Consider the following 22109-nt stretch of genomic DNA (forward strand, 5'->3'; position numbering starts at 1 on the left):
GTGGTCAATAGTGTTCATACTTTTGTGAAATGATCATGAATTAGCCAGTAAGCCAGCCATTTGGCACATTTATACATATACATGTCCAACTCTTGACTGTGACCTCATCTTGACTGAAATCTTGAGTGTGACACATCAAAACATTATTTATATAAATTCACTGTATATTGAACAGAAGATATGTGGATTTTGTAAGATTAGAAATGTTATACTAAAGGAAATAATTGTGAACATGATTCCTAGCGTGTAGAAATTCACCACATACCCGAACTGGTTGAAGCTAAGCAGGTTTGGGCTTACTTATTAATAAGATGTGGTACTGGTGGGTCTGTAAGGATGCCTGTTCCCAGGATAAAATAAATTCCAAAGCCTCAATGCAGTGATAGTCTTTTGGAAGAGACAGTAAACCACAATCCTGACACTGCTCCAGAAACTTATTGCAAAATGGCTGCCGTGCATCACCCAGACCAGAGCTGCATTTACTAAAATTAGAACAGACAACCATTTCAGAAACCATCGCAAAAAAAGTAGGCTACTGTTTTCATGGCCCATAAAGCTTCAAAACTGCTTTCCAGAGTTTAATTTTGACAATGCAAACCAATTACAGAACACCAACGGCAAATGGGACAAGTTGGACAATATCACATAAAAACTTTCAAACAGGTAAAATGTTCCACTGACAAACGAGAGTACAGTTACTAATATAGTTATCTCATACATATAGTTACAATGTGCTCTCAGACCACTTATTTCAAATCAGTCAGTCAATGCTAAAGCAAAAATAAAAATCCTAATTTACCTTGGTCAAAATCTTACTGGAAATGCACTACAATAAAACATAAGTTCCTCAGGACTGATGGTACAGTAAATAAATTATTCAAGTTTTTGTAATATTTACAATATTGTACTATACAATGTCTCTGAAAAATACTTGGTATGAGGAATTCATCTTATTTAAATCTAACAAAGCTAACTTTCTCCAAGTGAAAAAAAATAAAACGTATTTAGGGATTCAAGTCCAGGCAGGTTTAAACAGATTTTTTCCCCCAGTGGTAAAGAATATTTCAGATGAACTTATCGGTATAAAATGGAAGTCTCCTGCATTATTTGGCATATACCTTGCTGTAAACTGTACTAGAAATCATTTATACTCCTACATGTACTTTAAGACAAGCTGTCCCTACATTCAATACACCAAAGAGGTACCTTCAAAAAAAAAATGAAAAAAAAAAACCATCACACAGCAGGTTGTTCATGCCAAAATAATCACTTAAGCCCTTATTGCTAATTACTTATTTCAGAGAGGCTCTTAAGTAGCTCCCAGAATGCTTTGCACGGGGTGAATACAATCATGCACAGGAGTTTGGAATAAAGCACACAACACTAGGAATGCTCTAAGCGTTTCATAGGTCCATTGTGAAGGGCAGTTCAAACCTCAGAGGCCCCATGAAACACTTATAATTCCTTACTAAAACGCAGCTTTGCTTTGAATCCGATATCCCGGCTCATTATCCGGCAGGTAGTGGTGGTGAATAAAAATCACCGCGTTTTTAACTGTAGGAGCTTACTTTTAGAGCAGAGAGAAACGCCGTTCTCAGTTTGAATCCGTGCGCCACTATTATGGAGGACCTATAATGTGCTCAGAACCTGTGACCTCTGACCTCCTTAAAAACCCAGGCTGTGACCCAACCGCCCCCCACAAGCCTAAAAGCATCAGAGGAGCGACCCAACGATGCGGGACACCCCGACAGTTCTCGAAACGCCCCGGAGCCCGGGTCACCCGAAGCAGTAGTACTCGTCCGAGTTCGCCTCCCTGTCCTTGCGCAGGAGGGTCTTGTCCGGGACGACCCGGACGACGGGCGGGTCCGAGAAGCCGTCCAGCTCCGCAGGCGGGAGGTCCTCCGCCAGCGTGTCCAGGTAGCTGCCCACGGAGACGGCGTCTAGCCCGTCGCTGTCCTGCTGCAGGCTGTCGCAGCTGCCCCCCAGCGAGGCCTCCTGGCTCTCCGACAGGCTGTACAGACTCCCCGCCAGGCTGCCGTCCCGGCTGCCCGCCAGGCCCCCCCGCTCCTCCATCACCCACTTGATGGACTCGATCCCGTCGTTGATGGTCAGCAGCTGCTGCATCAGCTCGATGTCCATAGCTCGGAGGCGGGCCTGGGTTCCAGCGAAACAGAACAAGATAACACAAGAGAAGACATAAAACCCTGGCACAGGCAAACGCGTTCAAATATTCACAAAGGCAGCCATGACATCACGCTGTACTGTGATGTCATACAGTATAAAACGACCATGGAAGCTATTGAAGTAAAACCGAAGATTTTACCAAATCGAACAACCGCACTGTCACAAAGGCCTTTCTATAAACAATGATAAGTACATTCACCAAACTCCAGGTATTTAACTGCTTAAGCAGAATCCCACTCAAACATCAAACTATACAAACCAAGAGCTTAAGCAATGGATTGTGTTGTCAATGAATGTCACTAAATAGACGATGAACCACAGACAGATTCCATGTGTATACACTATTTATTTAGCCCCATGCATTAACCTGTACAGCAGTTCTACTGAGCATGCTCAGTGAGTCTAATAAAATAGTTCGCGGGACACTTCACAAGTTGTAAACGCACGCTTGAGCGATCGCTTCATTAAGTTTTGAACTATTGAGAAGCAACCGGTGGACAAGAGGGCAGTTACGGTACAGGTGGCTTTTATGAGGAAGATAATTAACGATGGCGCAGGCTTGGCCAGTTTCAGCTCATGGAAAGACACCACATCAAAGACAAGGCAGGCCGGCCTCCTTTGTGACCTCACGGGCGAGCAGAGCAACGGCGACTTCAGGCGGCCACTCGCGTCTGTAGGAGTCCCGTTTCAATAACATCTGTCGTCCGGAGCCAATACCGTCGCCGCGCCAGAAACGACATGCCCTCCGCCATCTCTGTGGAATTATACCCGCAGTTCACTGCCATTCAACCTTGAGCAGGTCGTTCAAGCTGAGGCACGCAAAAGCTAATTCACAACACCAGCTCAATTACCACCGCGTTTACGGGAACAATCGGGACTAATTTTGCCATTATGAAGCAAAGGAACCTGCATAAACAGACCTTTTGAGCTTTTGTGCCCGTGTAAGCTAACGTCATCAGAAAGAAACTCAAATTTCTGGGGTTATTCAGAAATGTTGGCAAACGTTTCTTCGGACAAAACAGCTGAAGCCACCGTTCCTGGAATGTTTTCTCTGAGACATTAACGTTGTCTTTGGAGCTGGATTTTAAATATTGCCATAATCCATAACTATAACTGCACAGCTGCAAGAGCTGCTCATTAGAGCTGATATTTGCACATTGTTAAGATGAATCATAAAATGAATGGGGAGAGCTAAAAATACCACCTGCTCTTCTGTGGTCTAATAGGATAGGATATTCTCACCATTTCATAAATGAGTGTGAAAACTCTGTAGTAAAACTGCAATAGTTTCCCTCAGAAACTGTACTGTAATGTGGTTAATTGATTGTAATGTGCTTTATAATTTTGAGTGCCATTGTTTAGAAATGCTTCCCGACCAATTATAAAAGGAAACACTTGAATTTATTGTAACTTTGCATAGTAACCTGTCAAGTTTCATTGAATTAGGTGTTCAACAGTATGAGCTGTGCAGTATAGCTCCAACCAATTTGGACAAGTCCTGCAGCTTCACCTCGTAAAATATTAGTGTCTGAGGTAGCGGCAGTGTAGTTAGTATTAGGGTTAAGATCGCGTGTAAAAACGTAATCTGTATAAACTACTCTCTACAAGAGTTTATGCTAATTACCAAGATATAACACAGATCACATTTTTGGCTTTCTTTGATGCTCCTTTGAGATTTTACTGTCCCAGTCCATAACAGAGAAGTAAATGGCAGCTTCTATATTGTATGCTCTATACTGCCTACCTGTAAAAATTGCTCCTTCGGCATTTAAACAATTTACGGGACATATACCGAGTTTCAATGATTGTGTGTAAGATAGTGTGGCGTGAACAGTGATGACAAGCTTACACTGTTTCAGTAACCAACCGCATGCTAGTTACCTCTGTGAAACAGTAACCACTACCATCGTGTGGGTTTTTACAGAGAGCAGAAATGTTCACTGGAAATTTGCCAGATAGGATCTTCTGATAATCAGAATGCGGGTTTAAATTAACCTGGTTTGGGAAATGGCCTGTTGAGGATTTAACAGTTGGGCAAGTTCACTGTTTGCTTGAGTTGAACTCCAGTCTCCATCGCTGGGTTTATGAACAGGAGCACTGACAGCATGTCTCAAAACTGATCCGGCAGAGCACCGTCTCCGAGCTGCAACAGGACACCACAGGACACCATCAGTTATTTCTAATTTAACCGTCTTCAGTAATTAATTTCTTCATCACACAGAATGAGATTCTGCAGGTCAGAAGATTGGGTGGACGTTTTCCAAGTCAATTAGCGTTTTGCAGATGAGTTGACTTGGTCGCAGCAGTCAGAACTTTGACAAACCACAGGACTCTTGTACCGTTTCCAGAAACACTTCAGTAGGCCTGATAATGGGGATGCCAGCTCGAGAGAACATTCTGGAAATTTGGCTTAATGACACAGAACCATACTAGGAGTGCCAGTTCAGCTCACAATGTGGTCAGTGTTTGCTTAATGATAGCTGCCACTGCTAAAGGTTAGGCCTTCTCACTATGACAGCTAACAGCATACCCAGTTAACACAAACTTCTCACAACTTTACTGGATTGTTTCGCCAACGTTATAACATTACCACATGACAGCAACATTGTGTAAACAAGGCGAAAAGATAGTTTTGAAAATAGTCAGAAACCCTTCAAAATTAAACACTGTAAACACCTGTTTTGGTTTACCAACATTACCATAAACTATTTGTGAGAGACCATTTTATTATTTAAATTTTTACAGTTGAGCTATATTTTCTGGAGCACAGGCAGCTGCCAAACTTGACACCAAACTTGCAGCTGTCTGATAACAACCGCAAACTTACTTTTATCCTTGAAGCCTTAAAAAATATTTTATTTCTCAAATGCTTTTGTTCAAATGTGCATTGTCCTGCATCTCATGTACTTCTTCCATCATCAAACAGTAGAACACTGACCATGTAGATACTATGGTCTGGAATTAATAAACATCTATCCTTAACTTTCTCTGAAAAATAAACTGGATTGTTACTTTGTTTACAGAATAGAACTACCCCCCCCCCCCCCCCCCCCCCCCCCAAATATTTGAGTGAAAACGGAACCGAGGAAACAAGAAACAACACGAGATGTGACTCCAACGCAAGGGCAAATGTTTATAGAGTCCTGGCCGCAGTATCAACAAGGTCACCACTGGAAGGAACACGCGCGCAAAACAGTATTCCTCTACGGTCTACAAGGCATGGGACACGTCTCTGCCCTTTAGGTCACGGAAAGACTTCGTCAGCAGATGTTACCACTGGTATTGTCTGCGCAATACTTTAACCTCCGTGTCAGAGACATCCGTTTTATTGGGATCAGTCTCGCGCTAACAGTGATGTGTGAACTGCGCCGCAGCTGTAACCTCGGGCGATAAAGTCCGCCGAATTTACGAGCTATGCGAGTGAGTAAAGGCCCGTTTCATTCGGCCAATCCATACAGAAAACCAACGTGTATGGATTCCAAATAGAAAATCACAATTCTTGTTGCACACACTATTCAGACAGTAGTTGAATCTTTTTAAATAACGTATGGAAGACAGTCAGATCACCACATGAGCTTATCGTGCGTCGTGCCGTTATCATCAAAGTTAAACTAGACTCAATCTAATTTTATTGCTTAAGGAAAGTGTAAACGCACCATGCAATTACACGTTTGAGGTTGGAAACGTGCGGAAGCGCGCAAAACACTGACGTTATAATCTCTTGTGAATCTCACTGTGCTCAATGCGACCGGGTGACAGACTTTAAAAGACATTCTTCTTCCCCAATAATAAGTGACACCACATATTACGATTAGACATATCTGGTTACATAATAGCCTGAGTGGAATCGAGGGTCAATGCACTTTTTCCGCTAACACGAGAAGACAGCTGGATCGAATGTGCTGACATTCATTTGCAAATATTGATGTATTCGTTTCGCCAAACCGGTTGATTTATTTCTGCAATCGGAGTAACGTTCCAACTTCACGGCAATAGCCTAACTAAAGCGCGTTAAAAAAAGAAAGAAACGCATCTCCAAAATAGCCTTCTAACGCAGATGATAAAACTGTCAGCACAATGTTCGTGAGAACAGGCAGACCAGGAATCCAGTGAAATGCCAAGTGACATATGTAGACAAGTGCTGATACTGTACACTGTAAATGAAGGCAGTCACCTCGCTTCCTACCAAACTCACAAAGTTCAAGGCTGAAATCAGCTGTCTACATGATAGCCAACGCATATCGAGGTTCACCTCTCGTAGCCCCCACCCCCCCACCAGCACTCACCATTTCTTGCTTCAGAAACGTCATCTTCCTCTGCAGACGCACCGAAGCGTTTGTGGATTCCTGGTTAAAAGGGACAGACGGCGTCACCGGCTTTTCGTCCATTGTGCCTTCCAGCCTCCCCTCTGTGATTGACCGTGCGAGGCTCTCAGGAATTTTTCGTCCAAGCTTTGTCTCGATGTCCTTAAAATCCAGACCGCATTTATCTCCCATTGCGCAAAAGAGCTGCGGATCTGGCAAAATATGGCTTATATTTGAGCAGCACGTGATGACCCGAACGCAACTTCGCGCTGTCACCATTGACTACCTTGCAAATAAACAAGAGAAAGTAACTATTGGCTTCCAAAAAAACGTGTCTAAAGTTAGTCTAAAATATCAAGAAATACCATCCTTTTTAGTTCATGCCGAACTAAAATCCTCAGTTGGATAACATCACCATTCACCATCAGAAAGGAAACTATTCCAACTTAATGCTTGTTTGAACCCCTGGATGGGAGCATGTGAATAGCATCCATTTACGTCAGGCCAGCTGTTGGTGTGTCCAGTCCATGGGGAACTGGGGTTAAGAGCAGCGAATGAGCACCTCAACACCGCGCTTCCTCGTCTGTGAAACTTTACACCCTCCAACAGGTGGGCAGCGTTAGACACGCCTATTTACCGTAAGTTTTCGAAAAGCGTACATTTTTGCAAGAGGAACTTTGATTTTTATTTGTAGAACATTTGCGAATGATTTTTTTTGCGCGTTAGTTCAACTACGACGACTCGAAAGCATTAATAATACAATATGATTAAGATACTTGAAATGTCAGAGTTAGATTACTGCTATTACGAGTATTACTGAAGGCACATCATAGCAGTAAATTAGAGATTAATTAAATCTCATAAATCTCTCGCTCCCGCTCCTCCCCCCCTCTCTCAGTCACACACGCAAACACACAGTGTCTTTATGTATGCCTTCCACAAATTTATTTCAATCTAAATATTAAGATGAGTCATTCACCTGTTCAGTTCCAAAAGCAACTGCTACATTCTGGCTCCAAATAGTTTTGTTTTTACAGCTTGACGTAACTTAAACCAAAATTCAAAATGAGAGGGGAGTTTGATGAGTAGTCAGCCACTCCGTTTAATTCTCTCATTTAAAATAAACATCGATTTATAAATAAACGAGGCCGATTGTGAAGTTTAAAATTGTGTCCGAATTGAAGTAATTTGCTTTTACGCCCCCTGGTGGATAATGTGCAGCACGAACAAATCATACAATTCAATTCTCACTAATACACTGCATGTGTACTTGTTCTTCTGCGTGTATAAAACTTATACGTTTACTTGCTTTGTAAGTTAGACTAAAACTACAATAATATTTTGTTATGGTTGTAAACATCAGTCCATATTTATGTTTAAAACGATCCTGCAGCTAAACGTGACTGTCATAATAAAAGCTGAATCACAATCTGTTTATCAAATATCCAGGATACCCAGTCTCATGTTGTCAATTTATATTTACTATGTGATACAAATTTTTTTAGTTTTGATGTTGTTAACTGCAAAACCTGCATGACAAAACATTCTGAAAACGATTATTTGTTAAGAGGCAACAAATAAATAACTATTCGGAACAACTACAGAAAAAAATAGACAAGAGAACCCCTTATTCATTTTTTACACTTTTATTTTGTGTAGCTGAACTGTAATTTAATTTAAAAAACATTATCTTTCCGTAAATATTGGCAAAAATATCAGTTCGATAAAAACAAGAAAGGGAAATGCACTGGTGCGCCATGAACATTTACAGTGTCAGTCATGAGCTACAGGAGGCTACGTCTACGTGATAAGAACACACGTGCACAGCAATCGAAGATTCAAAAGCAACTGCATCTTTATTTTCAGTTGGAAGTAGACGGAAGGGACAGGGCTCGCGCTCGGCGCCGCCGGGCCGCCTCAGACCACGGACTGGGTCTTGTCCTGCCGCAGGTCGTGATCGTCCGAGTACCGCTGGTACTGGTCCCCCAGGAGCGGCTCGCGCCCCTCGTAGGCGCGGTACGACCGCGCCCGCACCGCGCAGGTGGTCACGAAGCAGATCACCGCCAGCGCCACCACCGCGCCCACGATGGAGACCGTGATGACCTCGGTGGTGGTCAGCGGGCGAGCTGCACGCAACCGCGGCAAACACATGCAAAAACACACACAAAACGGTCTGAGTGAGAACACAGGGGGGACATAAGATCACCTGCTGTCACAATGATGTCATACGAAACCAAGAGAGGCTCAATTCACATTCTCCAATATACAATATATTGGGATGGAAGATATGTCGTCCAGCCAAGGTACGCATTGGCAGGGCATGTTACAAATATACCACAAATATACTTCAGTAACACCACACATCTCTGTTATAATAGTTTATACTTTCAGTTCTGTACTGCAATGCCACAGTGATTTATTTTGGTTAAGTATCTGTATGTTTTATATTATTTTAATACTGCTTTTGAGTATTTTGTACTCACTTGGCCACTCGACCTCGTACGAATAGCCCAGGGATTCGGGCGCGGTCACGAACATCTCAGCGTTGGTCACCGGTGGCCAGAAGGGAACCATGTTGAAGTCTCTGTTGTGGCCGATGGGAGCGTTTTCCACGGGGTACACGGCGGCACCTGGTGGAGAAAAGTCGCACAGCGCTTCCGCGTGAGGGCCTCTTTCCGATTTACGATCCTTAAATACGGACGTAAAATATAAAAAATAATTTCGTATAATAAAGCAACAGGAAGAAATATTCATTTTTTTTGCTTTGAATTCAGCAGAAACAATCATTCCACCACTGTTCCTTTAAAAAATGGGGGGGGGGGGGGGCATGCCCCCAGACAGCTCTAGAGGGTTGCAGTTCTCGGGGTTTAAAACGTGATGTTCAGTAGCTCACCAGGGCTGTGCCTTCTCAGCCACTCGTCGAAAATGGCGTCGGTGAAGGTGTGCAGAAGGACGAAGATGGGGTCGTTGGGGGACAGGTGTGTCTGGCCCCCGGTTCCGTTCAGAAACAGGTGGGCCAGGTTGTGCAGGCTGCGGACCACCGGGTCATAGTTTCCTTGCGGCGCGCTGTACCCTGGCAACAAAACAGTGCATCCGTGTGTCAAAATAAAAGCATCACAATGTGTCTGTGTGTCAAAATAAAAGTATCACAACGCGTCCGTATGTCAAAATAAAAGCCTCACAATGCATCCGTGTGTCCAAATAAAAGCCTCACAATGTGTCCGTGTGTCAAAATAAAAGTATCACAATGCGTCCGTGTGTCAAAATAAAAACCTCACAACACGTAATAAATGTGTAGGGTCTCAGGAGGATATACAGTAAGTCATTTTGGATAAGGGACAGCACCGCCACTGTCTCACCTTCGATGGTGTTACGGAAGCTCTCGGACGACGTGGAGTAGAAAGGGGGCGTGTCAAAGGTGTTCAGCTCCAGGCAGTCCACCACGTCCTGAGGCTCCGGCAGGCGCTGGACCATGGGGCGAGCCGAATTCCCCGCCGGGTTCCGTCGGATTGGGCTGCTCTCCGTGTCTATGGCGGGGAAAAAACATGTGTAGATGAGGTGACGTGATGAGGTCACGCACGGGGGCGCTCACCAAACACCAGCGACATTTATCAAACTTTCAAATAGGAAAACCGTGAAACGCCACAAACAGCAGCATCAGGGAGTAAGGATCAGGGAACCAGAGGGTTTCAGGTTTTAATCCTATAATCCCATTTAATCCCGTATGTCACTGTATTTGCACTCTTGGGTTGGATACCAAATAATAATTTAATAATATTAATTCCATAGTTGCTCCATCAGAATCGGCACTTTTTCAAACAGGCATCACCCTGAAAGTATAATAACAATAGCATGAAGCAACCAAGCCTGCAGCTATGAGCCAAATTTGAGCAAACAATTGACCATAGAATAAAACTAGAAAGCAAACATGCAGGCATATATTTCTAATACGGAGCAGGTAAAGAGACTTGCAATTCGATTGTGTCACAACAGTCATGTCTACGCTCGCTAATTTTGTACATAAACAGAAATTCTGTGGATTGGGAAGCCCAGGTTTAATTTAATTCCCCTCGTTTTCCGAAGTAGATATCAGTTGCACCATCCTGTTTTGTCCATTAGAGGGCACCGCTAATTAATACAAAACTATAGTATTGGGAAAAAATGGACTAGTGAGGGAGGGTTGGATTACAAGCTTTCAGTGTTAGTCCTTACTAAGCAGAAGTTATGAAGCACTGGGTTTGTGTTCAGGTTCAGAGCCTTTAATAAAGCAGGTTATTTTCATCATTATATTGCAAGTGTACCAGATAATATATATTTTTAATTGTATATGAGTTGATTGAAGTTGATAGTTGTAGTTAATAACTGAGGCCACTTGACATTTATCCTGGTCCGGCTACAGCCAATCATTCCAGTCATTCCCTCATTCCTTAATTCCCAGTTTATGATTGGTCAAAGTAATCGTGTGACCATGTCGTGAGAGTCAAGAGGCCATTCTGATAAACAAGAGGATTAAAAAGAGGGTAACAGTGAGGCCTTTTAGTATGAGTTTTTTTTTTTTTTGAGAATTCTGCTCATAATCTCAGTTAAAGCCTGGGTGGCAAGAAAAAGTATGCAGGCTCAAGTAATTGTTTTGGTGAGGTATTTGGTATTTTCTTGTATATTCATTCAGCAATATTACCTGATTTAATTGCACTGCAGTCTATCCCAGCATGTGCATTAAAAATTTCTATTAGTACTATTATTATTATTATTATTATTATTATTATTATTAACAACAACAACAACAATTGGTTAAATACCCCAAGCCTTCAAGGACCAGTCTTGTAAAAGTGATTTATAGTGGTGTGGTGGTTCAAAAAAATCCACTGCCCACTACTTTCATTGAACTTATCTTCAGCTCTGAGCAGATGGGTGAAGTAGGTAACCCTTTTTTTTGGGGGGGGGGGGGGGGGGGGGGGGCGGCTTACTGTTGCAGATGGTCCCCAGCGAGTCGTAGTCCTCCACACTCTCACAGATCACCCTCCACTGAGAGAACAGGGAGTTGGAGCTGATGCCGCTCGAGTCGAAGGTGCTCCTGGCCCCCAGCAGGTCGTCCGTGCAGATGTCGCAGGTGCTGCCCCCGATGGCGAAGTTCCAGTACGGCAGGGCAAAGCTCGGGTCCTGGAGCATGTCCTGCATAATAATAATAATAATAATAATAATAATAATAAAATACTACTACTACTAATACTAATAATAACATATGCAAGATACACATCACACAGTATATCCTTGTGAGAACAAGCTGAAAAAAAAGTATTTTAATTGTCCTGAATGACAAAATTATTTTTTTTACTGAATATCCCTTATTTTCAGTGTAGTAGAAACAGAGACTCGTGTCCCCTATAGGGGATAAAAATGAATTTCTGGGTCTTAGGAGGATGTAACTAGCTCAGCGCGATGCTCAGCGTTAATTTAACTCCAAACAGAATCTATTTGAGTCCAGCAGGAATCAAATGTGCCCTTTCACACTTAAATTGTACTGTAATAATGTACTCAGATTGACTCAACACTTAACAGTTTACTGTGAGCCCACTCCAGATACTGGACTACTGCACATACGTTATGCTCGTTTTTCTAGGTTTGGGGTTAAGGAGCACGCTGCCTATGGTTTGTCTCACATTATATTCCCCAAAATAATACCATGCAGTCAGATTGCTATTTACTGCCCAGGGGAATCACTTCCCTGTAAGCCAATATACACATCTTATATGCATAATAGCCTTCAGCTCTGGAGTGTAAATGATTATTAGAAAGGATGCCTGCATGAGGTGTTCCATTATCTGCAACAAACACCTGCCTCGATTTCACATTTTCGTCTTCTGACCTCTAAGAAATGAGGGTATTGTGAGCTAGTAAGGGTCTTTACATGAGGCCACCTGCTGTAGTTCGGGAATGAATTTGAACACTGCGCCGCATAGATAAATAAACGCGGAGCCCGGCGCTCCTCTCCTCACCTGCATGTCTCGCTCCAGCTGCAGCAGGTGATACCTGTGCCAGGTAACAAAACCAGGGCCCTCGTGCGAGAAGTCCACCCCTCCGAAACTCTGCTGCCCGGCTCCCAGGAACGTCTTGCTGACGGAGTAGTAGTGCGTCCACACGAAGTAGTTGTATATGGTGATGTTCTCGAACTGCATTGTGCTGCCATCCGGGCCGAAGACTTCTTGGTATCTCCGGGTGGCGATGACCAGGTCCGGGTGCACCGTGCGTTTGGCCTGATCCAGCGCGTTAACGAATGCTGCCTTTTCGGCCGCGCTCATTTGCATCACGTTTCTCCTGACTGGGGACAGGGCACCGCCAAAATACATGGGTGAGCAAGCGTTTTCGGAGTAAAATAATTAGCCTAATGTGCACGTTTTGGTTCCGTTGCGTAGAATACGCTTACCTGGAGTTAAGTGGAGCTTTCCACGTGTGCCCTACAGTCATTTGTAATTTTAGCTACTATTTTTCTGCAGTAGAGATGTATCACGCAATGAAATAGGTCATTGGAACGAGATACAACATGAAAAGTTACCTAGAGGAATTAGGAATATAGCCTCCTTATGCGGCGTAAATTTACGTTTCCGTGTCCAAAATGCAATCCATTTTAAAATAAACGTGATTGCCTGACAATCCGCATTTTCCCAATCGTAAAAAACTAGGACATCAACTTGTTACCTATTGATTGATACGGGAACTCATGATCAAAATTCCTACATAATGCTTATAATTTAAGTTTATCGACGTATTATGCTGAACAAATTCAGGCTAAATTGTAAATAAGCCAGTGCCATTTTAGTGGGAAATGCAGTTTTCTAGTGGTCTTACCTACAGAAACCCGCAGGTCACAGTTAACTCCAGTAAATCCGTGCCTACACCGCCCGCAGTTGTAACCGGAGAAGTTTCCGTTGCACTGACAAGTGCGATTGAAGAACCTGATGGGCCACCGCTCGCGGTCATCCCGGCCATCGTGGGGATACTGCGGGCCGTGGGGTCGTCTGTCGGCGTTGATTGATACGCACTGTCCCCTTCCTGTGCTGGATCCGCACGCGTCATTCGGCAACCCACTTGGTGACGGACAACACTGACCACTTCGTAGCCCCTCTGGAGTTACGCACTCTCTTGGAAACTGGGCGCGCGCAAGCACTGCGCAAAAGGTGACCAGGAACCCATATTTCCACATGCTTACAAAAGAAAAAATCCCACAAATCTTAAATATCGAAGTTTCTCTATTTAAAATGAATAAACGACAATAACACCTACCATGCACTTTTTCTTTTCTTTTTAAATCTATTGCTTCTTAGATTAACATTTTTACCTATCACGAAAGCAAAATCTTAATTTATTTTACATAAATAACTTGTTCAGTTATTATTTGTACTGGATACAAACATAACACTTTCAAAATAGAGCGTGTTATCTACCTTCTTTCATGAAAAGTTCTGCACTGTTCTGATACCCCCCTGTCAGAAGGAAAAAAAAAAAACCGCGAGCGCTCTTAAATACCCCATTAATGCGTGACTGCCGGGATTTCGCATCTCGTGATCACATCACCCTTCCGGCTGGGAGAAATAATTAGGTAGTCTTGTGAACAAGACTTTATGAACATTTATTTATACCGTTAAAATGAACTTTCGTTGATATTCGCATTGCGGTGTCAATATGTATGTTTATAATTATTCGGGTAATGATAGAACAGGTAGGGAGCTCTATGGGCGACACGTGGCGTGGGCCTCGTGTGTTCCAGAACCCACTGACATTCATAATTGGTTTATCAACGTTATCTTTTCAAGTTCATAAATCTCAGATGAATGATTAATGAGCTTAAATATTTGATGAGAATGCTCACTTGCGTATTGATTTGGGTTTCCGCGCGCGCGCGCGCGCACACACACACACACACACACAACTTCACAATCTTTTTGAAAAGTTTTTAATTTTGCATTTTATCAACATGCCAGTTTGGGACAGGGTATAAATCAGAGGGCTCAAACTCAGTTCCTGGAAGACTGCAATGTCTGCTGGTATTTGTGGTTCCCTTTCAATCAGCAGACAGTTTAAATATTGCGCTCAAGGTGTGTAAATTCTCTTGCCAACCAATAACTTAATCTAATCACCGGTGCTGAAAGGTGTCAAGAACTTGCAGACACTGCATTCTTCCAGGTCTGGATTCTGACACTGTGGTATAAATGTAGACATCCATATACCAGTACAGCCAGTGGTACTATGGTACTTAAACTGTACATGATGTAGTTAAAAATATATCACGTATACTGCTTTTTACACTTAGACCTACAGTACTTGCTATAATTTTTTTTTTGTGTTAACTTCCCTGAACTACAGCAGTTCACAGGTGGACCCAGTAACAAATAATTATTCCCTTTTCCACAATTCAGTATATTACATTTTACAGTGTGTGTGTGTGTGTGTGTGTGTGTGTGTGAGAGAGAGAGAGCGAGAGAGAGAGAGAGAGTGAGTATGTGTGCATATACAACTGTGTGTGTTTGTGTGTGTGTGCGTGTGTGTGTACATGTATGGATGCATATGTGTGTTCGCTTGTGGACGTGTAGATGTGTATCTTTTTCAGGATAGAGGTCAGAGTGGGTGCATTTAGCTGAAACATGAGGTAACTTGAATTATGCAAATAACTGCACAGCCATAGCAACACACGGATGTACCCTGTTGTTAAGGCACATGCAACGGGAAACACGGTACAATAATTAAACAAACAGATATAAGTAGCTATGCAGGGACAAGAAACTGCATCTTTACACCTTGTATCAACAAACAAACATTTAACAGTGGACAATGCAACAATAGTTTTTTCTTCTCGCACAATGAGTTAGCTACAGTTGATTTAGCCACACAGGACAGAATTATCTCACCAAATACGGACAGTAACTCGGCAAATCACAAAAATACGGATTAGAAAAAGGAGGAGGGGGTCGTTAGAAATGGAGGGGCCTCTACAGAACAGAGGTGCGGACATCGTTTGCCGGTTCCTCGGGACTGGGCTCTGCAGGAGGATCTAGAGGAATGTCTGCCATGGTCTCCTCTTGTTGAAACTGTGACATTTCCAGAGATTCAGAGATATTGTTCCTGAAAACATTGAAGGAAACAACTGTGTCAGTAATTCAAAGAGTAGGGATTTTGCAGCTTGGAAGAGCAGGCCTTCATGTTAAAAGAAGAAGAAGAAGAAGAAGAAGAAAAAAGACACTACTGTCTTCCAATGTTAAAGGATGTGTTAAAACAACCCATACATGTGTCATTTTGTTCCTAACTGCACTCAGTCATGTACAGAAAATAACACGACATGACAAGACATGAGTTGTTTTAACAAGTGTATGAGCAGGTAGGCTACTTGTTCAGCAAAAGTAGGCCTACAATTCTTTTGAGGATGATAAATGGATCTGCCAGCTTTCCTACAAAATCAAAAATTCAGAAAGCAAAACTCGCATGAAAAAAGGCAATTAAATGTGTATTGTACGTCGTACTTTGTAGTGACATCACCGACATCATCACTTAAAAGCGAGACTCAATTGATTATTGTGCAGAGGATATGCTAATGAGCGCTCGAGGCGGCGTAGCACTGCCGAGTTGAGCTTTGGTCTCGTGCCCATCAGCTGGTTTGCTGGAGGCGGGTAAATTCCTGAAAGTATTAAATCAGGCTGCTGACAGAGCCGCCAGGAGAGATTAGACTTGTTGGTAGGTCAGCTATACTTTACAAATTATGATTTACATTGTTTGGTATCGCTTTTGTGCCTATAGATTTTAATTCGCAATGGTTCTTTTTATGCATTTTGTTTTTATCGGCGAACCAGCCAAGCGAACCGCGCTTACACAAACACGTTTTCAATGTTGCTTTATTGTACTCTCACCGTTGACAAACAGTCAAAATACTGTGTTGTATGACACAAAAGACTGCTAACAAGCCCTAATTCAAAATATTATTAGCTAAACCACGTTTAAACAACGTGCAGCTGTACAGCCATATTGCACCATCGTACTGAAATACCTGTTGAATTGAAATCGTCTCAGTTTTGACTACGTGCTTTTAGTACTCATTTAAACACATCTGTTGTTTTAGATGACCTTGACAATCTCAGGTTCTTTAAACTCCTCTTTCAAAGTAATCACTAGGTCAAATATTAGGTAAACTGTTCAACTTCAAAACTGTTGGTTTGAGATTCAGTTGATGAATCTGGAACTTGTACAAACGATTAGTTACAGCATCCTTTTCTGGACGTGCATACGTATATTCTGACCTGTAAGGGGACATATGTAACTGTAGTACTCTTTTAAAAAAAGAAAAGAAAAAAATAACCGTTGTGTCATTTTTCTTTTTTTCTTTTTTTTTTTTTGTTTTTTAGCAAGTTACTGTCGAACGTTGCGAGTAGGTGGCCCGTGGATTCTCACCATATTGTCAACACGCGCATTTGAGTTAAATTGCCTGTGGAACATCGCGGTCCGCCTGCCTCAAACAGATGGTACAGACGCTGAAGTCTGAATGTGCAGTCTAGGCCTGAAATTATAAAGACTGAGCACTTAATGGCTGGAAATGGCAAAACTGAAATAACAGTGATGTCTGCAGTTGTTTATTTGATATTCAGATCCAGATTCAGAAATTGTAAGGATTGAGGAAACAACAAGTCTTTAAATGAAGGCCTATTGATCGAGGCATGCCAGTGATTTGTCGATTGTTGTGAACTCTTGCTTTCGCAAGTGGGTGAAGACAGGGCTTGTTTGAAATCCCCCAGCAATAGCAAATTAGTATTTGTGAACAGCAGCAATTCCTCTGATGACAGTAGCCATTTTTTTACTAACAGTGATTTGTAAAAAAAAAAAAAAAAAAAAAAATTTATATGGCAGGCTGTTTAAATGATTGGTTAAACCTGCTTGTTTGCACTTGTGCTTTCATGCATGCATGGGTCGCACAGCTTGTTCAGTACATGCATGCCGTGCAGCTTGTTGAATTCATGAGTGCATGCACGTCGTACAGCTTGTTGAATGCATGCGTGCATGCACATCGTACAGCTTGTTGAATGCATGCGTGCATGCACGTCGTGCAGCTTGTTGAATGCATGCGTGCATGCGGGCCAGGGTGTGTACGTACTGCTGTGTTTGGTCTTCGTCGGCGGCTGGGCTGCTCTCCTCGGCCTCCTCATTGGCAGTCTGAGCGGCTTCACAGTCTTCGGATGCCTTTACTGGCACGGCCCCGCTGAAAGAAAATCACATTCGGCCAATCAAAACGCGGGATTCATTTCATCTGCAGATTTAAATCCTGCTACTGGATTTAATCCTGCGGGATAACCCATAACCCACAAAACAGCACGATGTGGTGTGATTGGTTAATGGGGCGATGTTTTTAGATTCCCAATACCCCAAATACCCATCAATTTAAAATGAAATGTAATTAGATTCCCTTATTTAATAAAAAAGGTGTAAAATATGGTAGGCCTATAATTCTGTTACGATTTGATAACATGTATGCATACAACTGATCGGAATCACCAGCCCATCCCACTTTTTTTAAAGAACTGAGAAAATAAAAAAATAAAAATAAAAGCCTACCTGACCGTTTTTCTCCTGCACTTGAGGAAGTAAACAATAATGACGACTGTTTCCAGAAAGAGAAACACGGCGGCGGAGATGGCTCCGATCTTCCAGGCCTCCAGACCCAAGGCTGTTCCCTCTATAAGGGTTAGAGTAGGGAGAATTAAAAGATTCTAAAGGTTAGAGCACACACACACACGCACAGACATACATGCACGAAAATAAAAAGGCAAGTTGGAGTGCTCTTATCAGTCCTCACTTACGCACATTCACACTCTCACAGTCTGGATGGATAGTTTGCATAACTGTGTGTACGTCTGAGGTGGAATAGACAGCCGTAAACTGCACTGGGAGGATTTTAAACCCCCATGGTACTGGCAGATTGACTGCCGTTTCCATTCAGACTCTGTTTCTGAGGGGTGCTTTCGAGAAGGTTTGTCGTAACCGTACCCTCGGCTGTGATTTCTATCAGCTCGCTTTCTTCGCCCAACTCTTCCAAGAGGGGCACGGCGGGCGTGGCTGGGATCACTTCCTCCTCCACCTCTATCACTTCCTCCTCCTCCACCACCACCTCCTTCTCCTCCACCACCTCCTCCACCGCCTCCACCGCCTCCACCTCCTCCACCTCCTCCTCCGCAGTGTTTTTGGGGGTCGGGACGGGCTCGGCGGGGACCAGGTTGAGGAGTTCGTCCTTGGACGTGATGATCTCGTTGAAGTCATTTGACTCCTGGATGATCTCCCCGCCCACGTGGTTGGTCTCCTCCGGCGGGCCGGGGGCGACGGCGGGGATGGCGGGGTCCTGTGACTGCGCTGGCACGTAAGTATCAGCTGGCCCGGGAGTCAGGTCTGCGGAGGGGGGCAGGCATTTAGCGTCCCGGCGAAAATTGAGCAGAGGCCTTGCTCTCTCTCTGCTGTACCCCCACCCCCCTGCTCCCCCCCCTGCCCCGCTCCCCACCCCCCCCATCACACATACTGTATATGCCCGTCACCCTCCCGAGTCCCAATGCTGTTTCTGTTATGGGAGGGGCCTGTGCTGGGTTAAGTAAGAGATAGTTAAATATATCACTAGCGAGCTAGCCTGTTAATACACAGCATGTAACACCCTACCTTTGGGCTGTTTACTACTGTTAAATACACAGGTAACCATGTAAGGCGTTCTGCAATGGAATGCTTTTAATCATATATTTATTTGTTTTTTTTTTACACCGAAAGGGATTCTTTTTGTATGGGAAACGTCTTCAAGGGAAAGATAATGTCAGTAAAAAAAAAGATACTTTCCGGCATTTAAACAGCCCACAGCGTTTGTATCTGAAACCCTGCTGGATCGAGAGATGAACAGAATAGTCTTTAGCATTCTTTAGCGCCGGCCGCGCGGCTGGGCACCGCCCCAGGAGAACGGTCCTCCCTCACTCCCTCGCTGAGAGGGTCACATGCCTGGCGGGGCGCTAATCCGGAGGGCGGAGGGACTTGAACGCAGTAAAAATCATAATTTGGAAATGTGACCCGCGCCCTCCGTGCTGCCCCGTCACATTCCTTCCCTCTGATCGCACCTGACGAGACGCACTTTGAAGTGCGATTTAAGGGGCCACCATTGTTATTTTTAACATTTCATAAGAGCATGCGCAGGACGGTATAGTAAATGCTTCGTGCCAGTCTTAATACACAGTAATATGTCCAGTGTTAAATCAACTCTTACAGAGCATATATGGTCATGCTCTTGTCATGTACTCTGTCAGAGTTGAATTAGCACTAGCATTTTATTGTGTATGAGTAGGTGGACCATTCTCCAGCTTTTGGGTTCTAATGCAGTAAAATGCTGATACGTTCTTGGTGATAGTGTTACACAGATAGTTGCTGTAGGTATATCCCTTCCAATATGCTCTGTAGGACAACAGTTATAACAATTAAATGACCCAGTGTGGTGGTTCTGTCAAAGAGGAAATGCTTTACAGCACAGGTGTCAAACTCCAGTCCTGGAGAGCTGCAGTGTCTGCTGGTTTTCAGGGTGTTCTCAGCACCAGTGGTCCATTTAGGTCATTGATTGGCTAAAACTTTCCACACATCTTTGTTCTCAGGGCCTTAATTGGCAGCTGATTTAAACAAAAACCCACAGATGCTGTGGCCCCTGGGGATTTAGTTTGACACCCCTGGTGTACAGGATACTCGCAAGTTAAGACCATACGGCAGAACTGGTAATGCCATTCATTCCCCAGTTACTACACAGATATTATTTTAGTTTTTATATTCATATTTATGTAATGTGGTTATTATAACACATTCAGAGTTTCACAGGCAGTAAGCCTGCAGTGAATGTGAGCTGAGTTTGCATGGTCCAGATTCGGGAGAGTTACCTGCTTCTTCTGTCTCACTTGCCTGTGCGGCCCCCTCTTCATTCCCCTCCACCGCCACCTCCTCCGCATTCTCCCCCACGGCCTGCGTTCCGTCCTCCACCCCCTCTTCCACGGCAGCCTCCTGGCTGACCTCCCCCAGCGCCTCCTCTGCAGCGTCCGGCACGGCCGGGTCCTCCTGGCCGGCGTCCCCCCCCGCCGCCGGCGCCTCCTCCTGAGCGGGCTCAGCCGCGGCTGGCTCCCCGGCGTCTCCCGCGACTTCCGCCGTGGCCTCCGCGGCTGGCTCTCCCGCCTCCACCGCCACCTCCGCCACGACCTCCTGCGCCTCCTCCTGCGCCTCCTCCTCAGGAGCCGGCTCCTCCACCGCCGGCGCGGCTTCCTCCGCGGGCTCCGCCGCTACTTCCTGGCTGACCTCCTCGCCGGCCTCCGCTTCCTGCTCCGCGGCGTCCGCTGCTTCGGCGACAGCGGCTTCGGGCGCGGCCTCCTCCGCCGCGTCCTCCGGGACGCGCTGCGCCGCGACCTCTTCGGCGTCCGGCGTCACTTCCTGTGACACTTCCTGCGCCGCTTCCTGCGTCACGTCCTGCGCCGCCGCTTCCTGCTCGACCGCCGGCGCGCTCAGCGTCACCTCGGTAACTTCCGCCTCCTGTGCGATGACCTCCGTCGGAGGCAAGATGGACTCCGGCACCTGAGGGGTCTCCGCGGTAACCAGGACTTCCCAGCGAGAAAGAGAGATTGAAAGAGAGAGTGATAAAATAATCAGAACACGATCGATTCATTGCGGCTGAAAATGGGAGCTGCTATATGTGATGTGTGCATCACTCAGAAAAGAACAAGTGAACTTAATGCCCTAGTGGCACTCCATTGTTTGTCGTTAATTGTGTATTGTGCAGAGATCTTAGTGCACACTTGAGTAGACACATTCAAGATAAAAGTGATTTAATTCACAGTTTCTTTCGAAGCGTGCACATCTCTAAAACATCCCTTGATCCATGCACCTCTGATTTCAACCCAAAAAAAGCTTCAACCGTAAGAACCCGAGCGATGGCAATCAATTTCTATTTCAAATCACACTTTCATCGGAATCATACTATAAAAACAAAAAATGGTTTAATTACATTCATCAAGAGTTGATAAGAAATGCAGTAGGTGTGTTATTTAAAAAAAAAAAAAAAAAAAAAACTCAAAATATTCCAGTGAATAGCGCTAATGGAGTGACTCATTAGCGTGAGATGAGTTTCTCACGGAAACGCGCTTAAAGAGAGCCAAAATGGAGGCAGCGTACCTTGAGGCAGGCAGATGTGCAGGAGCAGAATGGAGAACAGTCCCAGGCGAGGCGCGGCGTCCATTGCGTTTCGCAGAAATCCTCCGACTCTCGGTGCGTCCGTAAAAAAAAGAGCTGTGTGAGGTGTGCGGGGGTCTCTCTGCTGTTTGGCACTGACGAAGGGACTTTCAGGGCTGGCGATATTTAGAAGCCAGGATCTGACGCCATGTTACATATCGTCTTTCGGGCGACCAGGGGGTGTACCGCACGCTGGAAAAGTGGCGGGTTGCCGCGAAATACTTAGCGGGATGGTACGACCGGCCCTCCGAAGATTCCGCGGCATGTGGCACACGCACACACACGGTGAATTGTAATGTGGCAGATGCGTGTGAGCTGTGGCACAGGCGGTAATAAATGATATTTCAGGCACAGGGAGCGGGT

General features: G+C 44.4%; 3 protein-coding genes across 5 annotated transcripts; all 3 read right to left on the bottom strand.

The window, feature by feature from the left end:
- Positions 1–565: 565 nt before the first annotated feature.
- On the bottom strand, positions 566–7082 carry LOC118226987 (leucine rich adaptor protein 1-like). Its single transcript, XM_035417031.1, has 2 exons — positions 6471–7082; positions 566–2154 (listed from the first exon to the last, which is right to left on the bottom strand). The coding sequence occupies exons 1-2, from the start codon at positions 6765–6767 to the stop codon at positions 1777–1779; spliced, it is 675 nt and encodes a 224-aa protein (XP_035272922.1). The 5' UTR covers positions 6768–7082; the 3' UTR covers positions 566–1776.
- Positions 7083–8122: 1040 nt separating this feature from the next.
- On the bottom strand, positions 8123–13962 carry tyrp1b (tyrosinase-related protein 1b). Of its 3 annotated transcripts, none has more exons than XM_035419230.1 (8): positions 13931–13962; positions 13335–13690; positions 12485–12807; positions 11456–11660; positions 9848–10015; positions 9382–9561; positions 8972–9118; positions 8123–8614 (listed from the first exon to the last, which is right to left on the bottom strand). In XM_035419230.1, the coding sequence occupies exons 2-8, from the start codon at positions 13687–13689 to the stop codon at positions 8406–8408; spliced, it is 1587 nt and encodes a 528-aa protein (XP_035275121.1). In that variant the 5' UTR covers position 13690; positions 13931–13962; the 3' UTR covers positions 8123–8405. The 3 variants fall into 3 exon arrangements, with proteins under 3 accessions (XP_035275121.1, XP_035275123.1, XP_035275122.1); XM_035419232.1 differs by having other exon boundaries at positions 13335–13652; positions 13931–13961; XM_035419231.1 differs by lacking the exon at positions 13931–13962 and having other exon boundaries at positions 13335–13735.
- A 6669-nt stretch (positions 13963–20631) lies between these two features.
- LOC118227462 (uncharacterized protein CG45076-like) lies at positions 20632–21817 on the bottom strand. The gene is made up of 3 exons (XM_035417957.1): positions 21690–21817; positions 20692–21118; positions 20632–20641 (listed from the first exon to the last, which is right to left on the bottom strand). The coding sequence occupies exons 1-3, from the start codon at positions 21751–21753 to the stop codon at positions 20632–20634; spliced, it is 501 nt and encodes a 166-aa protein (XP_035273848.1). The 5' UTR covers positions 21754–21817.
- Positions 21818–22109: the final 292 nt, after the last annotated feature.

Source organism: Anguilla anguilla, chromosome 5 (assembly GCF_013347855.1).
Source record: "Anguilla anguilla isolate fAngAng1 chromosome 5, fAngAng1.pri, whole genome shotgun sequence".
Taxonomy (NCBI): domain Eukaryota; kingdom Metazoa; phylum Chordata; class Actinopteri; order Anguilliformes; family Anguillidae; genus Anguilla; species Anguilla anguilla.